A 20999-nucleotide genomic window follows, 5' to 3' on the forward strand; every position below is an offset into this window, starting at 1 on the left:
ATATTAAAAGACCTACTTAATGCAATAGGGTAAAAAAAAAAACAATTAAAAGCTGAACAGACTGGAAAAGAAGAAATGAACTATCTCTATTCACGGACAACATAACTATAAAGAAAATCACAAGGAACCCACAAAAAAACTGCTCTAACTAATTAATGAGTTTATCAAGGTTACAGAATACAAGGTCAATATACAAAAATCAATTGTGTTTCTACATACTAGCAATAAACAACTAAAAACCAGAATCTTAAAAATACTACCATTTATAACAACTCCAAAAACAAGAACTACTTAGGCACAAGTCTAACAAAGTATGTGCAGGATCTGTACTCTGAAAAATGAACAAAACTGATATAAAAAATCAAAGAGAACCTAAATACATGGAGAGTTATACTCAATATGGCTAAGAAACCATTTTTCCCCAAAGTAATCTATACATTTAACATAATTTCCATCAAACTCCCAGCTGGATTTTTTTTTTTTAAAGATTTTATTTATTTATTTGACAGACAAAGATCACAGGTAGGCAGAGAGGCAGGCAGAGAGAGAGGGGGAAGCAGGCTCCCTGCTGAGCAGAGAGCCCGATGTGGGGCTCCATCCCAGAACCCTGGGATCATGACCTGAGCTGAAGGGAGAGGCTGTAACCCACTGAACACAGGTTCCCCCCAGCTGGATTTCTTTGTAGATCTAGAAAACTTGCTTTTCAAATTTATATGAAAAGTCAAAGAAACTAGAATATGCAAAACAATTATGATAAAACCCAAAGTTAGCAGACTTACAGTTCCTGATGTGAAGGCTTACTACAAAGCTAGAGTAATTAAAGCAGTATGATATAGGCATAGACAAAGAGATCAATGGAACCAAACACAAAAGTCCAGAGAAAGACTAACACAAATACATCAAATAATTTTTGACAAAGGGGCCAAGGCAATTCAGTGACAAAAGGATGTTATCAATAAATTATGCTGCATGTGCATAAGTGAACATCTAAAATGAGCAACTATATGCAGAAAAAAGGAAATTTAATCTGCACGTTATACCAAATTAACTCAAAATGGATCTTATAGCTAAATGTAAAACATAAACCTATAAAAAAGAAGAAAACAAAGAGAAAATCTTTGTGACACTGCATTAGGCTACAAATTCTTAGATACAAAACCAAAAGCAGTAGTGATAAAAGAAAACTGAGAAGTCAAACTTCATCAAAATTAAAAGACTTTATTCTGCAAAAGCCACTGCTAAGAAAATGAAAACCTATGGACAAGGAGAAAGTATCTCCAAACCCCGCTGGAGAAAGGAAACACACCCCGAATATATAAAAAACTCAAAAACTCAACGGAAAGAAAACAAACACCCTCCCCACATTTTAACAACCTAGAGCAAAAGCATTCCCATACATTCTGTGTGCTGGGATTTACACCTGACTGTCCTTTAAATTACTATCATGGAACTTCCTTATCTGTCACAGTGTGAAAATAACAAGCAAAAGATCTAAACAGACATTTTACCCATGAAGATATATGGAGACAAGCAAGCACATAAGAAGAACCCGAATTGCCAAGGAAATGATGAAAAAGAAAAACAAAGCTGGGGGCATCACGTTGCCTGATTTCAAGCTCTATTACAAAGCTGTGATCACCAAGACAGCATGGTACTGGCACAAAAACAGACACACAGATCAACTGAACAGAATAGAGAGCCCAGAAATGGACCCTCAAATCTAGGGTCAACTCATCTTCAACAAAGCAGGAAAAAATAATCAATAGAAAAAAAACAATCTCTTCAAAAAATGGTGCTGGGAAAATTGGACAGCCACATGGAGAAGAATGAAACTCGACCATTCTCTTACACCGTACACAAAGATAAACTCAAAATGGACGAAAGGCCTCAGTGTGAGATAAGAATCCATCAAAATCCTAGAGCAGAACACAGGCAGTAACCTCTTCAACATCAGCCACAGCAAGTTCTTTCAAGACACATCTCCAAAGGCAAGAGAAACAAAAGCAAAAATGAACTTTTGGGACTTCATCAAGATAAAAAGCCTCTGCACAGCAAAGGAAACAGTCAACAAAACGAAGAGGCAATCCACAGAATGGGAGAAAATATTTGCAAACGACACTATATACAAGGGGCTGATATCCAATATCTATAAAGAACTCCCCAAATTCAACATCCAAAAAACAATTAATCGAGTCAAACAATGGTCAGAAGACATGAACACTTCTCCAAAGAAGACATACAAATGGCTAACAGACACATGAAAAAAGGTTCATCATCATTAGCCATCAGGGAGATTCAAATCAAAACCACATGGAGATACTACCTTACATCAGTTAGAATAGCAAAAACTGACAAGGCAAGAAAACAACAGATGTTGGAGAAGTTGTGGACAAAGGGGAACCCTCTTACACTGTTGGTGGGAATGCAAGTTGGTGCAGCCACTTTGGAAAACGGTGTAGAGGTTCCAAAAAAATTAAAAATAGAGCTTCTCTCTGACTCAGCAATTGTACAACTGGGTATTTACCCCAAAGATACAGATGTAGTGAAAAGAAGGGCCATATGCAACCCAATGTTCATAGCAGCAATGTTCACGACAGCCCAAGTGTGCCCTTCAACAGACAAATGGATAAAGATGATGTGGTCCATATATACAACCATCAGAAAGGATGAATACGCAGCTTTTGCATCAACATGGATGAAACTGGAGGAGATTATGCTGAGTGAAGTAAGTCAAGCAGAGAAAGTCAATTACATGGTTTCACTTATCTGTGGAACATAAGGAATAGCATGGAGGACATTAGGAGAAGCAAGGGAAAAATGAAGGCGGGGGGGATTGGAGGGGGAGATGAACCATGAGAGACTACGGACTCCAGGAAACAAACTAAGGGTTTTAGAAGGGAAGGGGTAGGGGGATGGCTTGGCCTGGTGATCGGCATTAAGGAGGGCATGGATGGCATGGAACAATGGGTATTATACACTAGCCATAAATCATGGAGCACTACCTCTAAAATTAATGATGTACTACATGTATGTAATGATGTACTACTTTATGTTGGGTAAACATAATTAAGAAAAAAGATCATCCACTTAATTTGTTACTAGGAAAATACAAATTAAAAACCCAAAATACCACTACAAACCTTAGTAGAATAGCTTTGATAAAAGCAACTGACAATACCAAGTAGTGACGGGTACAGGAACTCTCAGGGAACACGGGGAGAATACGCAGTAATACCCATCCTTCACAGGTCCTTACAGGAAATCAGAGAGGAGGGAGAACACTTCCCAGCTGGTTTTGCAATGCCATTTTTCCCTGATGCTGCCGAAGACATCACAAGGAAACCACAGACTAATCTCTTTTAAGAACACAGACAGAAAAATTTTTAACAAAATATTAGCAAGCCAAATAGCAACATATAAAAGGACGATACTCCACAGGCAAGTGAGATTGATCCCAGGAAGACAGAGTGGGATGTAAACCTGAAAATCAGTTATGTAATAGAACCTACTGGGAGAAAAAGGTCAAAATCTCTATGATCCTCTTAACCTCCACTGAGTAAAGGTTACTGAAGAGCTCTGAAACACAGCTGTTGTGTTTGCCTCAAACCATTGACTTCGTTCCCTAATTGGTGCTCAACAAATACTGAATATATTCTGTGAGGCACTAACACAGACATACAGAAACAAACTAATTCTGCGATTCAGTTAAAATGCTGGAAGTCGTACACTAGGGTACGCAATTAAAAAGAAAAAACAAGGGGTGCCTGGGTGGCTCAGTGGGTTAAAGCCTCTACCTTCGGCTCAGGTCCAGGTCTCAGGGTCCTGGGATGGAGCCCCGCATCGGGCTCCCTGCCCGGAGGGGAGCCTGCTTCCCCCCACCCTCTCTGCCTGACTCTCTGACTACTCACAAGTAGTCTCTGTCAAATAAATTAAATCTTAAAAAAAAAAAAAGAAAGAAAAGAAAAGAAAAAAGAAAAAACAACTCTGCCCCAGTACTCAGGGGGAAAAAAAGGAGAACTGTCTCATTCTTTTTTTTTTTTTTTTTAAGATTTTATTTATTTATTTGACAGAGAGAGACACAGAGAGAGAGGGAACAGACGCAGGAGGAGTGGGAGAGGGAGACTGAGCAACCCAGGCATCCTGGACTGTCTCATTCCTATTCTGAAGTCACAGAGGCAAATTTTAAACTGGCAAGTAAAACTAAGTCATACTCTGGCAGCCAATATGTCTGGAAATAATTTTATAGGAATACATACTGTATATACTTTCTTTTTCCTAACTATCTCTCTATAAAACATTACTACCTTTAAAACCCTTAAGATACAACGATGTTTACATTCTTTTTTTTTTTTTTTTAAGATTTTACTTATTTATTTGACATAGAGAGATCACAAGTAGGTGGAGAAGCAGGCAAACAGAGAGGGGGAAGCAGGCTCCCCGCTGAGCAGAGAGCCTGATGAAGGGTTTGATCCTGGGACCCTGAGACCATGACCTGAGCCAAAGGCAGAGACTTAACCCACTGAGCCTCCCAGGCACCCCGACGTTTGTCATTCTTATTGGCATAGGAGAGTCCTCTACCTTGTGGGGAGCAAGAATCCTCTGCCTGAATTTTTCAATGGTCTCTTGACCCATAGAAGACCAAGCACTGCCGAATGCCTCTGCTTTGTCTTGTGTGAGATGAATGGCCTCTAACTGCTGCTGCAAAGCTGCTGGCTTCACGTTGTGATACACCGCCTATGCAAGAGGAAAAAAAAAAAATCATATATATCCCCAATATTCACACAGAGACCTCGGATTATAACCAAATACAAAATTATTTCTAAATGACTTAAATTAAAAGAATATTTCCTATTTTATTGTAGATCTTTTTTCTTGTTTTACCAATAATAATATACACACTGGAAGATGCAGGGTTGAAAGGCCTAAACTATTCAGGCTACACGTCTCCACTTTTGCCTCTGTTTTAAGTAATCCTAATACCACTTAACGCAAAAACTTCTCTGCTTTAGCTGTGCAAATGGTACCCTAATTAAATTATCATTTCCTTATTTCACTTAACAATGTCAAAGAACTGTTTCAGGCTCAGTCGGTTAGGTATCTCCCTTGAGCTCAGGTCGTGAACTCAGGGTTGTGGGATAGAGCCCCAAGCTGGGCTCCACATTCAGGAGGGAGTCTGCTTGCAATTCTCTCTCTCCCTCTGCTCGCCCTCCACCCCATTCATGCTCTCTCTCTCTCCCTCTCTCAAATAAATAAATCTTTAAAACAAACAAAAAACAAAGAAATGTACAACAACTAACAAAAATTTTTCCAAGAAGCACTTTCTCAAAACTACCTTCATGTGTCAACTTCCTAGGTACTACATAATAAAATATTATAAACATTTCTAATAACAACAGTTCTATTTCTTAATCTAATTCTGGAACAAATTTCTCTTCAACCCCATGTTTCTCTGTCCTTTACTATTAGTAAAAGCTCCCCAGGGTTAAGAACAGTAATCATCTTAGTATCTGTAATCTGTACAAGGCTGTATGAAGTAGATGCCTGGGAGCTTGTCTTCCTAAACAGTGTCTGTTCACTAAAAGGCTTATGAAACTACAGTACTATTTAAACTTTTGTTTTTTGAAGATTTTATTTATTTATTTGACAGAGAGAGAGAGCACAAGTAGGCAGAGAGGGAGGCGGGGGGTGGAGGTAGCAGGCCTCCTGCTGAGCAAAGAGCCCGATGTGGGACTCGATCCCAAGACCCTGAGATCATGACTTGAGCCGAAGACAGAGGCTTAACCCACTGAGCCACCCAGGTGCCCCTATTTAAGCTTTAATTTCACAAATATTCTACCAAGTCAATCTTCAGGAATTTACAGAGACTCTAATTTAAGCCCAGCAATGTGCTTGGTTTATAGAAGATGAGCTAAAGATATGATAGGTCCCTCACAAATTCAAAAGCTAGAGAAGGCTGACACACAGGAAATGATGAAAGAATAATGATGTGCTCCACTCTGATGAGCCAAGGATAAAAGGAATCCGAAGTAGGGGATGAATGCCAAGTGTAAGGGTCATGGCAGCAGTGAGAAGAGATGGGACTTCAACAGAAGCTTAGTGCACTGAACACAGACAAAAGCAAGGGAAGCAAAATGGAAGCTCAGTAAGAAGAACTTGACAAAAGCCCTTTGACAACTACTTCTCTTCTAAATGTTTTATTTATCATCCTAGTTAAAGAAATCGCCCAAAATCATTGTTCTTAAATAAGAGGTGTTTGTTTCTCCAAGTTATCACACCAAGTAACAATGAATAAAAATGTTTTATACCTGTCTCAAGTCAATGAAGTCTTGAGTCATGCTGTCAAATACTTTACTTATGCTACCCAACATTCAGATTTTTGGAAGAACACAATACTGTAGAAAAAACCCATACATTCAATTTTTAGTTTTTAAGATTTTATTTATTTATTTGACAGACAGAGATCACAAGCAGGCAGAGAAGCAGGCAGGGAGAGAGAGGGGGAAGCAGGCTCCCTGCTGAGCAAAAAGCCCGATAGGGGGCTCGATCCCAGGACCCTGGGACCCTGAAGACAGAGGCTTTAACCCACTGAGCCACCCAGGTGCCCCCTCAATTTTTTCTTTTAATACATTAAAATTCTCAATTAGAATACATCCACAGCTCCCATCTGTACACTTTTTTTGAAGAAATAAAATGTTACAGCTACCAAAGTGGTTCAAATCTGCAGTAAACAAACCATGGTTACAAAGTTTGGGGCACTTGGAATACCTGTTCTAAAATGAACGAGATTGTTTCGAGAACCAGATGAAGATCTTGTTTCTCCAGAGAAAACGCAGCCTGAAGTTTTTCTTCTTCTTCTTCACTGAAACTGTTCTCAGCCTAGAACATAAAAAACAAGCTAGTAGCCCACATCAGGTATTCAAAACTTAAAACACTTGACAGAAGAGTCCCTGAAGATTCATATATTCATACATGGATGAGAAACGGAAAGGAGAAGTGTTTGTAAATTTCAGTATCTCAAAATCACAGTAGAATTGGAGAGTTGGATCATGCCAAATCAAGCTCATTTTGAATTTAAAAAAAGACATTAAGTTCTATGATTTACAGGAGATGGAAACTAACTGTAAATACCAAAAGAAATGGACATTTAGAAAAAATACTAGAACGTAAAACCCCAAGACGTTAATAACAATTAATAGGAATGTCCATCTTCCTCACGCAAATATATTTACTGAGTATTTATTATGTGCTATAAAGTTCACGTCCTCAAGTATACAATACTCAAGTTAGAACGGCACATAAAAACAAATATTCAAGTAATTTTCATTTTGAGGAGTTCTGCAAAAATGTGGGTTATGACAAGAGCATCTATAAAGCAGGAAATTAAGTCTTTTTTAGAATTTTAATACATATTTTCCAAAATCTCTATATTATGCATTAACTTTATAACCAATATATCAAAGATAGTTAGCCACCTGAGTAGAATCTCTGCCTAGTCTCCTTTCTTTCATATCCAAAATAATCTCCTTGGTCTAAACACACTGGTCTAGTAAGTATGAAAAATGTACACTACTAGAACAACTTTAAAATAAAAAGAACTACTTCATCCACACATACTAAAAACACCTTTCCATGCAGCTGCCTCTCCCTAACAGCAACATGGAGAAATTTCAGAAGTTCCTCGAGTACTTGCCTGGACAGCTTGAATGAGGTACACTTAGACGGCTATTGAACAGAAGCAACACTGGAACTTGAAGCAAGCGTATTTTGGAAGGCCAGTCGCCAGAACTCCCAGCCCCTACTACCTGTTTTACAACTGAGAAAATAGTGAACTGAATTTGGCCAAAAGGCCCATCACTTATCTCAAAGCAATATTCTGACTTAAAAGTTTCAGCATTTCTGTGACTACCATATATCTTCGTGAAATAATGACCTATGGTACCAGATTTTAACAATATGTGAAATATAGCAATGATATTACATACATATAACCACTGAACTACATGTTGCATTAAATTCAATGGATATTTATAGTTTAACTTCCAAGTTAGTCCACTGGATTCCTTTTAACATACATCAAGTAAGCTGCTTTGACAAAATAGTATTAGTGATTGAGCAGGTAGAAAAATAAACTTCAGTGTCCCCAATATGTATAAGGAAGGGAGGTTTTTTAAAAGATACACCACTGGGTGGCTCAGTGGGTTAAAGCCTCTGCCTTCGGCTCAGGTCATGATCCCAGGATCCTGGGATCAAGTCCCGCATCAGGCTCTCTGCTCGGCGGGAGCCTGCTTCCTCCTCTCTCTCTGCCTGCCTCTCTGCTGCTTGTGGATCTCTGTCTGTCAAATAAATGAATAAAATCTTAAAAAAAAAAAAAAAAGATATACCAGGACGCCTGGGTGGCTCAGTGGGTTCAAGGCTCTGCCTTCGGCTCAGGTCATAATCTCAGGGTCCTGGGATCAAGTCCCGCATTGGGCTCTCTGCTCAGTGGGGAGATTGCTTCTCCCTCTCTCTCTGCCTGCCTCTCTGACTACTCGTGATCTCTGTCAAATAAATAAATAAAATCTTTAAAAATAAATAAATAAATAAATAAACAAAAATAAATTAAAAAGATATACCAAAAAAAAGAGAGAGAGAGACACTCTCAAGATTTTCAAGGACTTAATTAATAAAGTGGTGTGGAGTGAAGGGCTACGAGGAAATATTTATCTTCCCCCATCCACAAGGGGAACACAAGTCATGCAACCTTCAAATAAAGTGGAGCTTAAAATATGGGAGCTTAAGAGCAAACAGAGAATACAGCTATACACGAAGTTCAAACAGAGTCAACACCTTGCTCCAAAAACAACCTTGGGTAGATAAATATCAAACATTAAGTACCTCTATTTGTTTCCAAAACAGCAGCCATTTCACTTATCTCTCTACCAAAAACACCCCCCCATACCTAGGAGTAAAAGAGAAGGTAAAAGAGACACATTCTTTTTTATCCTCTCAATGCGAAAAAATTAAAGCCCAGGTTTATAAAATTAGAGAATGAGTGTCCAAGAAACTTAAATTTTAAAAATGGAAAGTGACTGGTAATTTTTTTCTACATGTTTAAAGAGAGTAGACCACACACACACACACACACACACACACGCAGAAAGGAAAAACAACACATAAAGAATACAAGGTAGGGGCACCTGGGTGGCTCAGTGGGTTAAAGGCTCTGCCTTCGACTCAGGTCATGATCTCAGGGTCCTGGGATCAAGCCCCACATCGGGCTCTACGCTCAGCAGGGAGCCTGCTTCCTCCTCTCTCTCTGCCTGCCTCTCTGGGGCTTGTGATCTCTGTCTGTCAAATAAATGAATAAAATCTTTAAAGAAAAAAAAAAAAAAAAAGGGATGCCTGGGTGGCTCAGTAGGTTAAGCTGCTGCCTTCGGCTCAGGTCATGATCCCAGGGTCCTGGGATTGAGTCCCGCATCAAGCTCCTTGATCAGCAGGGAGCCTGCCTCTCTCTCCGCCTCTGCCTGCCTCTCTGCCTTCTTGTGTGCTTTCTCTCTCTCTCTTTCTGACAAAAAAAAAAAAAAAAATCTTTAAAAAAAAAAAAAAAAAGAATGCAAGGTAGTACTATATAGATTCACATGAAACGATCTCTGATAAAAGTGGTAAGTGAAGAAGATACACAAAAACACATGAACTACACATTTCTAAGTGTATGCACTTGTATGTATGCATATGTGTATTTACTAACACATGGAAAAAGATCTGCAATAGAAACCAAATTGGTGAAGGCTACCCCTGGGAAGGAGTGGTGGTTTTATGATACCTGAAAATTCTTTAGCACTCCTCCCTTCAAAAGATGGAGCCTAATTTCTTTCCCTTGAATGTGATCCAGGCTTAGTGAATTACTCCTAACAAAAAGAATATGGGGTGCCTGGGTGGCTCAGTTGTTGAGCGTTGGCCTTCGGCTCAGGTCATGATCCTGGGTCCTGGGATCGACCCCAGCATCGGGCTCCCTGCTCAGTGGGGAACCTGCTTCTCCCTCTCCCACTTCCCCTGCTTGTGTTCCCTCTCTCACTTATGTCTCTCTCTGTCAAATTAAATCTTTAAAAAAAAAAAGAATATAGTAAAAGTGAAGCTATGTGTTATCCCAGGCGAGTTCATAAAAAGGACACACCTCCCTCTTTTGGGTCACTGGTTCTGGATGAAGTCAACTTCCATGTCGAGAGGAAAGGCTTGTGTAGCAAGTAACTGGGGCCTCCCACCAGGTAGCCATAATGGAAAGAAATCCTCCAACGCCAGCCAAACCTTCAGTTACAGCAGCCCAAACAACATCTGACAGCACCCTCACCAGAACCCCGAGCCAGAATCACCCAGCTAAGCCACCCTAAATTCCTGACCTACAGGGACTGTGAGTATAATAAATGTTGATTGTTTATTTCAAGGTGCTAAGTTTTGAGTTAACTTGTAGTTCAGCAACAGATAACTAATACAGGGGAGAATTAAGATGGATTAGGAAGGCCAAAGTTAACTAAGGGGGCATTTCAGTTTGCCATACTACTTAAATTTCTTAAAAGAAACTTATTCAGAAACTACGGAATTTAAAACTTATTAAGATGCTTAAATTAAGCACTATGAGAATTTTGAACTAGAAGGGCACAAAAGAAGCAACTAAAAAATCCCTTTTTCCAACTTTTTGGGTTTTTTTTTTTTTTTGAAGAATTCATTTTCTTAATATGTGTGATGAGAAAACTAACCTCAGTTGAAATCAGATCACATTCTTTAGAAAAGGAGAGCTGTCTTCTATTCTATGAACATAGGATATTATCTAAATAATTATGAAAGTAGTCAGCTTTTAAAAACTCAGAGCATGGATTCAGAGACAGAGCAGCCCACTGTCCAGAGCCCAAGCTCTGACTCACGTTCAAAGTCATACATACACACAAAGACCTCCGTGAAAGAACACACGGTACTAGTATTCTGGAAATACCGTAATTGAAAGAGCATATATATTGTTCTTACCCAATAAACCAATTTGTAAGAAGCTTTTCATCTTACAGTAACTACAAAATAAATATATTTGCAGAGATTAAGTGCCCTTTACTTTTTGATCCACATAGGCGGGGCAAATGCTCCTTCGCGTAAGAATCTCCTACACACAAGACACGTAAAGGCACAGGCATTAAATGCCCGCAGCACCCTCCATACGTTGTAACAGCCCAGAAAAATTCTGAGGCTGGAGTTCACATGTGTGATTGTCCTTTATTTAACATAATGAGAGATTTCATTGTGTCAAAATGGGGGGAAAAAGAGGTACTCACGAGTGAATCTATCAAGTAAAAGAACTTTTACTTTAAACTTCTGAAAGCAATCTTTCTGAAATGTACAGTACCCATTCTAGACTTTTGTAAACAAAGTATTTCACATTAAACTCATTTTTTACGATGACTCAGGTCACAATTATGAGCATCAGAATTCTGGGGTACAGTATCATAAAAAACTTTTAAGAGACATTGGTGATTTTTCACTTCAGGAAAAAAAACCCTCAGATTTCTGGGCATTTCATTGTCTTGAGTCTAATTTGCATAATTCTCCCACTTCCTTCCATGATCAGCTGTCAATTCTTGGAACTGCCCCCATGCCCATCACTGGCCCTTCTTCATCCCCCGGTTGGCTGGGTCTAGTCTGCCATAGCCAGGAATTCAGCGAGCCGATCTCTCAGAATGAGACACACAGCACAGTTAGATCAACAGGCTTTGTGTATGACCTACAAGTCTCTCTAGCAGAGCAAAGTAAAAGAGTCTTTCTAATTGCAGGAGTTATGAAAGCCATTTTTTTTTTTAAACTCTGAGGCCATAAATTGTTATCTCTGAGTCCTCAGCTATGGAAGTTACTCTGACTTCTGTCAGTGTTCTCCAGTGCAGACTCTATTAGCATGCTGGACAGGGCAATTTGGGCAAGACCGTTCTGCACATTGCAAGACATTTAGTTCCTGGGCATTAAATGCCAATAGCACCCTCCACACGTTGTAAAAACAAACAAACAAACAAACAGAAAAACTAAAACACCCCAAAACTTCCCAAGTGTTTCTATATGCTAGGACAAGCCAAGAAGATGATCAGTTCAAAGACGACTTCCAGACCCAAGTTTAGACACACCCATATTCTATATCTCAGCTTACTTTTCCTATGTTTATTCTAATTAGGGAATTCAAGGAACCAGTCTGGACAAAAACAGAAACCCTCTGCCTGCAAGCAAATCAAAGTGTCAAGCTGATAACATTTAGAACAGCAACCCAATCTCTAAAACTCTTCACCGATCTACCCATGCCAGGTTTCACTGTTCGAAGGGCTCAGCTTGTCTCAAGGCAAACATCCACTTAACAGACCAAGAGTACATAAAAGAAAGCTGGCATATCCTGAATGTCAATGCAAACTTTATTCTATAAGAACTCTTATCACAGGGCGCCTGGGTGGCTCAGTGGGTTAAGCCGCTGCCTTCGGCTCAGGTCATGATCTCAGGGTCCTGGGATCGAGTCCCACATCGAGCTCTCTGCTCACCAGGGAGCCTGCTTCTCTCTCTCTCTCTCTCTCTCTCTCTCTCTCTGCCTGTCTCTCTACCTACCTGTGATCTCTCTCTGTCAAATAAATAAATAAAATCTTTAAAAAAAAAAAAAAGAAAAGAAAAGAAAGAACTCTTATCACAAGAGGAGCCCCTCTAAGAAGAACATTCCCTGAAACTGCCCAGGAAAAAAAAAATCTGCACCTTTCCTGACTTTCTTTCTTAGCAGGTGAATTATTAGCTACGTATGTTTTTGTTCTCAGTTGCTTCAGCTGCCAACAACCTCACCTTCTTGTGTCCAACCCACCCCCCCAACCACCGACAGCATAGCATTCAAACACCTCTGTGGAATTCTCTGGCCACCCACTTAATCTAAGATGGACACTAACTTACTTAGAACTCGATATGACTGAGAGGGTCAAAGACAAACTACTCACAGCTTTCCTGCTAATGTCCCAGCCTCCCTTGCTATAAAGAACAAAAGATATATCTAAGAGTTTTTTGTCCCATGTTTTCAATAAGTGTAAGAAGGCAGCCACCAGCTCAGGAAATTAAAGCAGACCTTCTATATTGATTGCCTACATCATTTACTTTTAGACTAATTTATATACTGTACTGTGCACTTTTCTTGAAGTGTACTGTAAGGGGTTAAAGGAATGGATTCTGGAACCAGGCTGCTTACTCACTAGCTGTGTGACCTTGGGCAAATTATTTAACTGGTCTCTATCTCAGTTTCTGTGTGGATAAAATAGGGATAACAATAGTAGCTACTTCCTAAAGTTGCTATAAGGATCAGATGAACTAATAACACAAAGCCATTAGAGCAGTAGCAGAGAGACTGATGTAACTGTGAATCACAAAAACCACAGAATGTGGCTGCTCTTAGATTGTTGTGGTGATTCCTCCTTTCTCTCCATCTCTATCAGAGACTCCTTATAGCCAGGAATTTAGAGGGCCTGCATGGGTTTTGTGTTTCCCACGCAAGGCAAAGAATGAACTCCAAGAATGGCTCTTGGGTGCCAACTGCATCAGCACCAAGGTGTTAGGTATGGAAAATGTAAAGATGATTAAGACATGATACTCAAGGTATTCAAAGTCAGCAAAAGACCCTGTATCCTAAAACAACTACAATGCAGTACTGCAATGAGGTGCCAATGAAGCGAGTGTTTTAGAAGCACAGAAAACAAACTGCTGAGAGCAAGACGGCCAAATCCTTGACCTAGTTTCTTCACAACAGAAGGGAAGAAAGACATTTCAGATAAGGGAAAGAGTATACACACAGACATAAGAGTTGGAAAAGTTCGCAGTATTAGTCTCGTAAAAGAGTACAGCCCAGTGTGACTGAAGCACTTGCAAAGTGGGAATAATACGGCTTGTGGCCATTATTATACTGTCATTATAAGGTGATTTTAATATGATACAATGTGAAAGATTTTGAACTTTTTCCCATGGGGCAATGGGAAGTCAACGATGGCTTTAAACACTATACAGATATGATCAATTGGGGTTTTTTTCATTTTTTGTTTCTTAGGGAAAAAAAAAATTTTTGGAGAGATGAATGGACCGGCATTATGAAGCAGCAATAGGAGGGAGAAAGCTTCCGGCAGAGACACCAGTTTGAAGGCAGTTACTGCAGTCCACGGCAGGGGTGTTAAGGATCTGAACTAGGACTATGAAGAAAACCTGGATTTGAGAGACATGTCAGAGGAAGAAAGGGCTCAGAAGGGGGCCGGCTCCCAGGAAAAAGAAGAGGAAAGGGTCCAGGTTCTCCAGGTATGGTAAAGAAGTGTTGGGTCACTATATTGTACACCTGAAACTAGTGTTACACTGTACTAACTGGAATTTAAGTAAAAACTAAAAAAAAGTCCAGGTTCTCATTTAATGGTGGTACCTGACACCACCAGGCAGAGCAGTTACTAGTTACTAGGTGCGCTGTAAACAGGTGTTGGATGGAATTAAATTTTTATAACCTGATACAGAAATTAACTAAGAACAGTGACCAAGGAGTGAATCAGTAAACGTCAATGTATCCAAAATGACCAAACCTTGAAATAAAAAGAAGAGGCACGTTAAATTAAATATTAAATACAGGGTGTTAACAAACGACAACATTATTTTTAAGAAAAGAATGAAATCAGAATTTTCCCAAAACATATTACACAGAACCTGAGTCTCCAAATATTTACCATGATACGACAGTTCCAAGGTCACACACGTTTGGAAAATCTTGCACACCATATTCACCCTTAAATATTTACTGTAAACATTACCATAAAATATATTCCAAAAATATATATATAATATATACACTCTGAAAAGTTCCATAATAAAGAAGATTACCTTTAATGAAAGAAGAGTGTCCCAAACTTATGACCATGGGACATCACAAAATTTCCTAGAGAGCCAAGGACACACTGGGGAACACTACACTTCGGAAAAAGTTTTTCAAGAAGAAACAAAGAGTTTCAGTGCAATCACAAGAAAATAGAAACTACAGAAATACAAAAATACAAACCTTCAGGTGAAGTTTTTGAAGAATTCGGGTGAGCAATCGTGGAAATCTTCCTATATCTATTGCATTTATCAGCGACACTGCTTTTTTCATGCTAAATAAATTTGTAAAACAAAATTTTAATATGAGTTTTAAAATGAGTGAACTGTTCCTGCCATAAGTACACTTGTCTACAATTGCTGCTGTCTTGGAGTTTCCATTTCAACAACTCTGATTGCTATAAAGAAGTCCAAATGATGGCCCGCAAAGGAGGCAGGACGATTCCAAAAAGATGCCTCCCAAAAGTACTTGTCCATTTGGGAAGTTTCTCTTTCTTTGGGGGCAAGACCCGCAACTAGAGGAAGCTTGCACCTTGGGGGGGGATGGCATTAACTCAGCAGTGAATATTTACTAACCTTAACCCACAGAGGAACTATGGAAAGAATGGAAGGAGGAAAGTGGGATTGACACCAAAATACAAAAAAAAAAAAAAAAAAAGAATGCTGCATGGCAGGTAATGGAATAAATACATATAAGGCAAAGTCATTTGGGATAACGGTACACGGTTGTTTTAAAGCTGTGCCTCAACGGTAATAATCAACTTTAAAATTATCATACAGGTTATGGCTTACTCATATGGTGGGTGTTAAACAGGACACTGAAGTGAGGGGAGGAACTGAACGTCAGGACTCAAGGAATCCAGAAATAAAGAAGAACTCTGAAATGACAGTTCTCTTCTTCAAGAAGATCCCTGTCCAATTCAGGGACATGGAAAGTACTTTCCAACACCTCAGCACACTACCTGCCCTAGTATTTATTTTTCATGAAATGGGAGTCATTTCTATTTAAGTAACTGCATTTTAACAGAGAACTTTATATCACCACTTTGGGCCCCCAACCTTACCTACCATAAGTAGAAATGAACTAGAAATTAAAAAAAAAAAAAAGAAAGAAAGAAAGAAAAGAAATCCAAACCCATGTTACCAAACTCTGGCTTGATACTGTTACCAGTCCCAAACTCCCAACCTGAGGACTATTCTCTCTTGATTGAAAAGGGACACTGACACCTGTTACGGATTCAAGACCGTCCAGCCCCACCGCGAGCGTTTCTCATACTCAGGCCTGAGAGCGAGCCGAAAACAGAAAAAGGGCATAGCTTTGCACGTGATTCAGCACTACTCCAGGCGGGCGTGGGCACTTTAGACCCCACACTCTGGGAACGGTGACACACACCACACACTGCCCTACTGACCCCAGCTGCCAGGCACTGGAGCCCCACGGAGGTGAACCACCGAGAGGGTGAGTCGCCCACAGCCCCCGGCACTCCCGCGGGGCCGCACCGCGACTTCGCCAGCTCCGCGCCCACCCCCCACCGCCGGGCCCAGCCTCGGAGCCAAGGCGACAGCCAGCTGGAGCGTCCTGGCGGCGCCCGGTCCGTGCCACCCCTGGGCGGCTACCTGGGGCTCTCCGGCAGGATCAGCGCCGTGGCGGCCGCCATCCTTGAAGCTCCCTCGCCTGCCTCCGCCTGTCAGCTGCCTCCAGCCCAGCCAATGACCGCAGGCCTACGGAAGGCCGCAAGGCCCAAGCCGCGCCGCCTCCGCCTTCGCCTCTGGACGCTTGAGCGAATTCCGTGCGTGGGTCTTTCAGGGAAGAGGGACCCTCCTCATTGTCTTCCGCCGCTGTCCCTGTTCTGCCTCAAGCCTGTTCGCCTATGAATTTATTTATATTTACCTATTTGCCTATTATCCATGCACAGCGGACCCTTGAACAACGAGCGGCTAAGGTTGCCCACCCTGCCTCAAGTCAAAAATCCACATGGAACTTTTGAATCCCCCCCAAAACCTAAGTATGAACACCCACCTGTTGGCTGGACGCCTTGCCTTACCGGTAACAGTCGGTATGTGTATTGTGCATGCTGTATTTAGTATATACTCCATTATTACAATAACATAAGCGGAAGAAAGCTGGAGAAGAGACGATGTTATTGAGAAAACCTAAGGAAAATACATGACGGTGCTGTAGTCCATTTATCAAAAGAACCCGAGCATGAGTGAGCCTGCACAGCTCACACCTGTGTTGTGCCAGGGTCAGCTGTGCACATACCTGGATATGGGCATGTATTTTTACGGCGTTGGCACGTATGAGCATCTATTTAGGTGCGTGTACATACACATAATTTTTTTTTTTTTTTAACAGAGGAACTTTAAGCACCCACCATAGCTAGTGTCTAGCCTGCGCTGCAGAGGGGAAGGCCGTGAAACGCTCTCCCTGAAAGCAGCCTGGATGTCCCACACCCACCCACTGGAGAGGTCCTGCCACCAGCTCCAGCCTCGGCGCTTTCTGTATCAGTATCCCTGTATTCATTGAGCACCTACTGTATACCAGATACTGCGCTAGGCACTGGGGACCGAAAAGACCAAAATTCCTGCCCTCCGGGTTTGCTCGCAGTTCAAACGGACGTTTCATTGCGCCGCTCCGCGGTGCGGTGCTGAGCTAGGTACTGCTTCGTAGGGGGACATTCAGCCCCGCAGAGAATGCCATTTAGAACCTCACAGTAGAGCAGGGATGCAACGTGGGTTCACAAATACGTTTGCCCGCCTCAGAGAAAAACACGAAGGGCCCTCCAGGGATTCAGGGATGGGAAGAGTGGCGAGCCCGAGGGATAGGTTCGGGAAAATTTCCTGTTGCAGGTGGCTTGAGGTCTTGAAGGAAAGATTAGGGCATGTGCTCTGGAGCTTAGTGAGAAATGGGGAGTCATTAATGTTTTTTCTTTTAAGATTTTATTCATTTATTGGACAGAGAGAGAGAGCACAAGCAGAGAGAGGGAGATGCAGGTTCTCGGCTGAGCAGGGAGCCCCATGCAGGGGTGGGGAAGGGGGAGGGCTCGATTCCAGAACCCTGGGATCATGACCTGAGCACCCTTAACCGACTGAGCCAATCTGGCGCCCCCATTAATGTTTTCAAGCAGAGAAATTTTTGTGATGAGAGTTGCCGTCTTTTTGTTGGTCTTCTTTTTGGTTTTTGTCTTTTGAAAATTACTGTCAGTGGAATGATGATTGGATTGGCAAGAGGTAAGCAGAAAGTCAAACAGGGAACTATTGCAATAATCTATGGAAAGCAGTAAAATCCCATGGTAGTAAAATAGCTTTGGAGAGTGAAAAAATATAGCGAGTGAGTTAGTGTTACATTTCAGCTGTAGAATCTTTGGGAGCTGGCAAAAGATTGAATTTAATTTTCCTACCTAATTATGTTTTACTTAAATTATTATTTAAATTAGTTGGCATTCCTAGAGCAGCCCCAAAAACATCCTAACTGAAAGGAGAAGCCAGATTGCAAATTAAAAGTGAATAATCCCCACATGGATAATTGAGTCAATTATACAGTGTGTTGAACACATACAAATACATTTAATTCCACAACACTCCACATACTCCCCAATTTGTGCAGTGTCTGAAAAAGATGTATGCGAATCTACATAAATTATAGGTCTCTGATACAAACACAGATTACTATACCTGGCATAATTTTAGAAGGACCCCAGTTTCCCTCGACTTCTGAATAAGTTTCCTTTAGTCTTCATTCATTGCCTGAAGCAGAGCTACCACCCTTCTAAAACCATTTGGAATCACTAGTGAAATTTACCTCCTCAGTTCCTTCACAACCACAGCTGGGATTTTGAGGGAAATAGCATCAAGATGGTTGGAGCCCTGAATCCATGTAACTTGGAACAGAGCACTTTTCCTCCCTTAAATTTCTTATTCATGTCTTATAATGTCTGTGTTGGCTTCCCTGGGCTGTGGTAAGAATTAAACAGTGTCACGTGTGTGTGGGAGAAGCACTCTCCCCTCCTCATAACTCAAAGCACAGACTTCCAAGGTTTGGGGGGAAAAAAAAGTCTCCAGGATTTTTCTTGGTTTTACTGATGGGGATTATCACTTTTTATTGGTACTTGTTGCTATAAAGGCTTGAGGCAGAGAATAATTTCACCCCTTAAGTGAGACCCTCAGCCAAAATATTTCTGTGGTCTCTGGCGTATATGCATACAGATCTATGAAGAAGTCCTTCGTAGTTGTCTACCTGTGACCACCTGCTAGAGACAGGATACGTACCTCCTCAAAACATGGTTCTATAGTACACTGTACCCCTAACCCTCAAACCTGTCAACCCATCTTGATGATTGATCTATAGACCAGATCAGCTGCCCCTGATCGGTTAGGACTATGACACATACTGAATGCCCCCCAATTTCTTCCATAACCTTGCCTTCGTTGCAACTTTTGCCAAATCCAACTTTTTTTTTTTTTTTTCGTTCTGTGTTAGCCTGCGTTCTCTAGAAAACAGCCTGAATTACCTGCTAGGGCATCCCTGGGGACAGTCATTGCAGGGAATTAGGAGTGTGCGTGCAAAAGTGAAGGAAGAAAAAGGAGGGAAGAAAATACAAGGTGGCGTGTTATCTAGCTGGTTACAGATTGAAAACCTTGTGTATTTCTCAGTACTGTCATATTTCCAGAAACACTATTTCGAGGTACTGTGTCTTAGAACAGCCAGGAGGTGAGAAGGAGCAAATTTGTCTATAGACTCTTTCCAGTGTTCTGTCTCTTGTTGATCAAAATTTGTCCCATGGCTCAGACCTCCTCTGGACTCCTGAGGTATGTCCCCTGACACCTGTAGGCATTCACTGGAAAACCCAGAGTAGGATCTGATTCCCAAACCTATAGCAGAGGTGAGCTCAGGGCTCAATCCCTCCTTTTCCCTCCCTCCAGATGTCTCCTCTCCTACCCACCCCTCACCAGCCAAGGGTGGGAGCAAGTGGCAGGGGCCCTAAAACAGTTCTAAGTTCCCAGGGCCCATTTATTGGGAAATTTGAACAAGGCACTGCCTGAGACACAGGGAGGCTGAGCATATCTGGAGAGGTACATCACTCAGAGATGGTTTTACTCCTCAGGTGGAATGTCAACCAAGGAATTAGTTCCTTGAGCCTTGAATGCTTTAGCTCTTTGGTGATGCAACCTATTTAGTTCACCTATGCCTGGTGGTTTAACCAAAGTCTACAGCAGCACGGTTGGAGTGAGGTCCACTGTGTACTGGAAGCTAACATTGCCTTCTGGATGTGACCTTTGTCCTGTTTGGAGCCCCTCCCTTTGGGTGAGTTCTTTCTCAAGGGCCCCAAGGCCATTTTCTGCAATACAGTCTGTACCCACTCTCTCCTCCACTGGGCGTGATTTATATCTTTGACACTCAGTGAAGTAAATACAAGATCTGAGCCTTCCCCCATCCAAAGTCTCCACCAAACCTTAAGTAAACCGTGAGTACACCCAAAAGCCCAGCCCAAATTCATGCAAATGGTTATCTTTGGAGAAAGGGTAACACTATTCACCCAACACACTAGTCTCTGAGCTCCAGGAACCCAGTCCAGTAGGGATGACCTTGCAAGTAAGCTCTTGATAAATAGAGTCAAACTGGGGGTATAGACATTTTATTATGCACCTAGAATATTCTGGCAGTGGATTAAATAAGCATCTGGCCCTGGTCCTTAATGCTGTGAAGGTCTGTCATCCTACAACTCATCCTGAGTTTTTTGGGTGAACTATCAAAGGTAGTTTATAGTCACATAAGGGCAGAAAGCCAGAACTACCCACTACTCACTGCCCTATGCCCCAGATGACTATCAAACACAAAATTCACATTCAGCTGCTTTGTTGCATTCGCTTGCAGAAGCCATCGGCCCAGTTTTTCTCCTCCTCAACACCACACGGAACACACACCTCCCCCTCTCCACACCACCCCTCGGTCACAGTTGTGAGGCCTGTTTTTAGCTCTCTAGTCAGCACTTGCCTCATAGGTGTGAGAGAATCATTTGGCGTGGAACCTAAAGAACACCGTTCTAGATGAGACACATGTAATTGTTCCGTCCACATTTTCTCCGTCAATTCTCGGGGGAACGAAGTTTCAAAATTGCCTATTTTTATTT

At 41.3% G+C, this 20999-nt stretch overlaps 1 protein-coding gene across 4 annotated transcripts in view; it reads right to left on the reverse strand.

Annotated features, from left to right (window-relative positions):
- COMMD10 (COMM domain containing 10) overlaps nt 1-16575 on the reverse strand; it is a 199442-nt gene extending 182867 nt beyond the window's left edge. For 3 of the 4 annotated variants that reach the window (XM_059416700.1, XM_059416698.1, XM_059416699.1), the window contains exons 1-4: nt 16486-16575; nt 15053-15143; nt 6766-6876; nt 4579-4734 (exon numbers count right to left, since the gene is read on the reverse strand). In XM_059416700.1, the coding sequence (XP_059272683.1) occupies nt 4579-4734; nt 6766-6876; nt 15053-15143; nt 16486-16526 (399 nt within the window). In that variant the 5' untranslated portion in view covers nt 16527-16575. The remainder of the gene's footprint in view (nt 1-4578; nt 4735-6765; nt 6877-15052; nt 15144-16485) is intronic. The other variant, XM_059416701.1, reaches the window with a different exon arrangement.
- Between the last annotated feature and the right edge of the window lie 4424 nt (nt 16576-20999).

The sequence above is a fragment of the Mustela nigripes genome, chromosome 12 (assembly GCF_022355385.1).
Source record: "Mustela nigripes isolate SB6536 chromosome 12, MUSNIG.SB6536, whole genome shotgun sequence".
Taxonomy (NCBI): Eukaryota; Metazoa; Chordata; class Mammalia; order Carnivora; family Mustelidae; genus Mustela; species Mustela nigripes.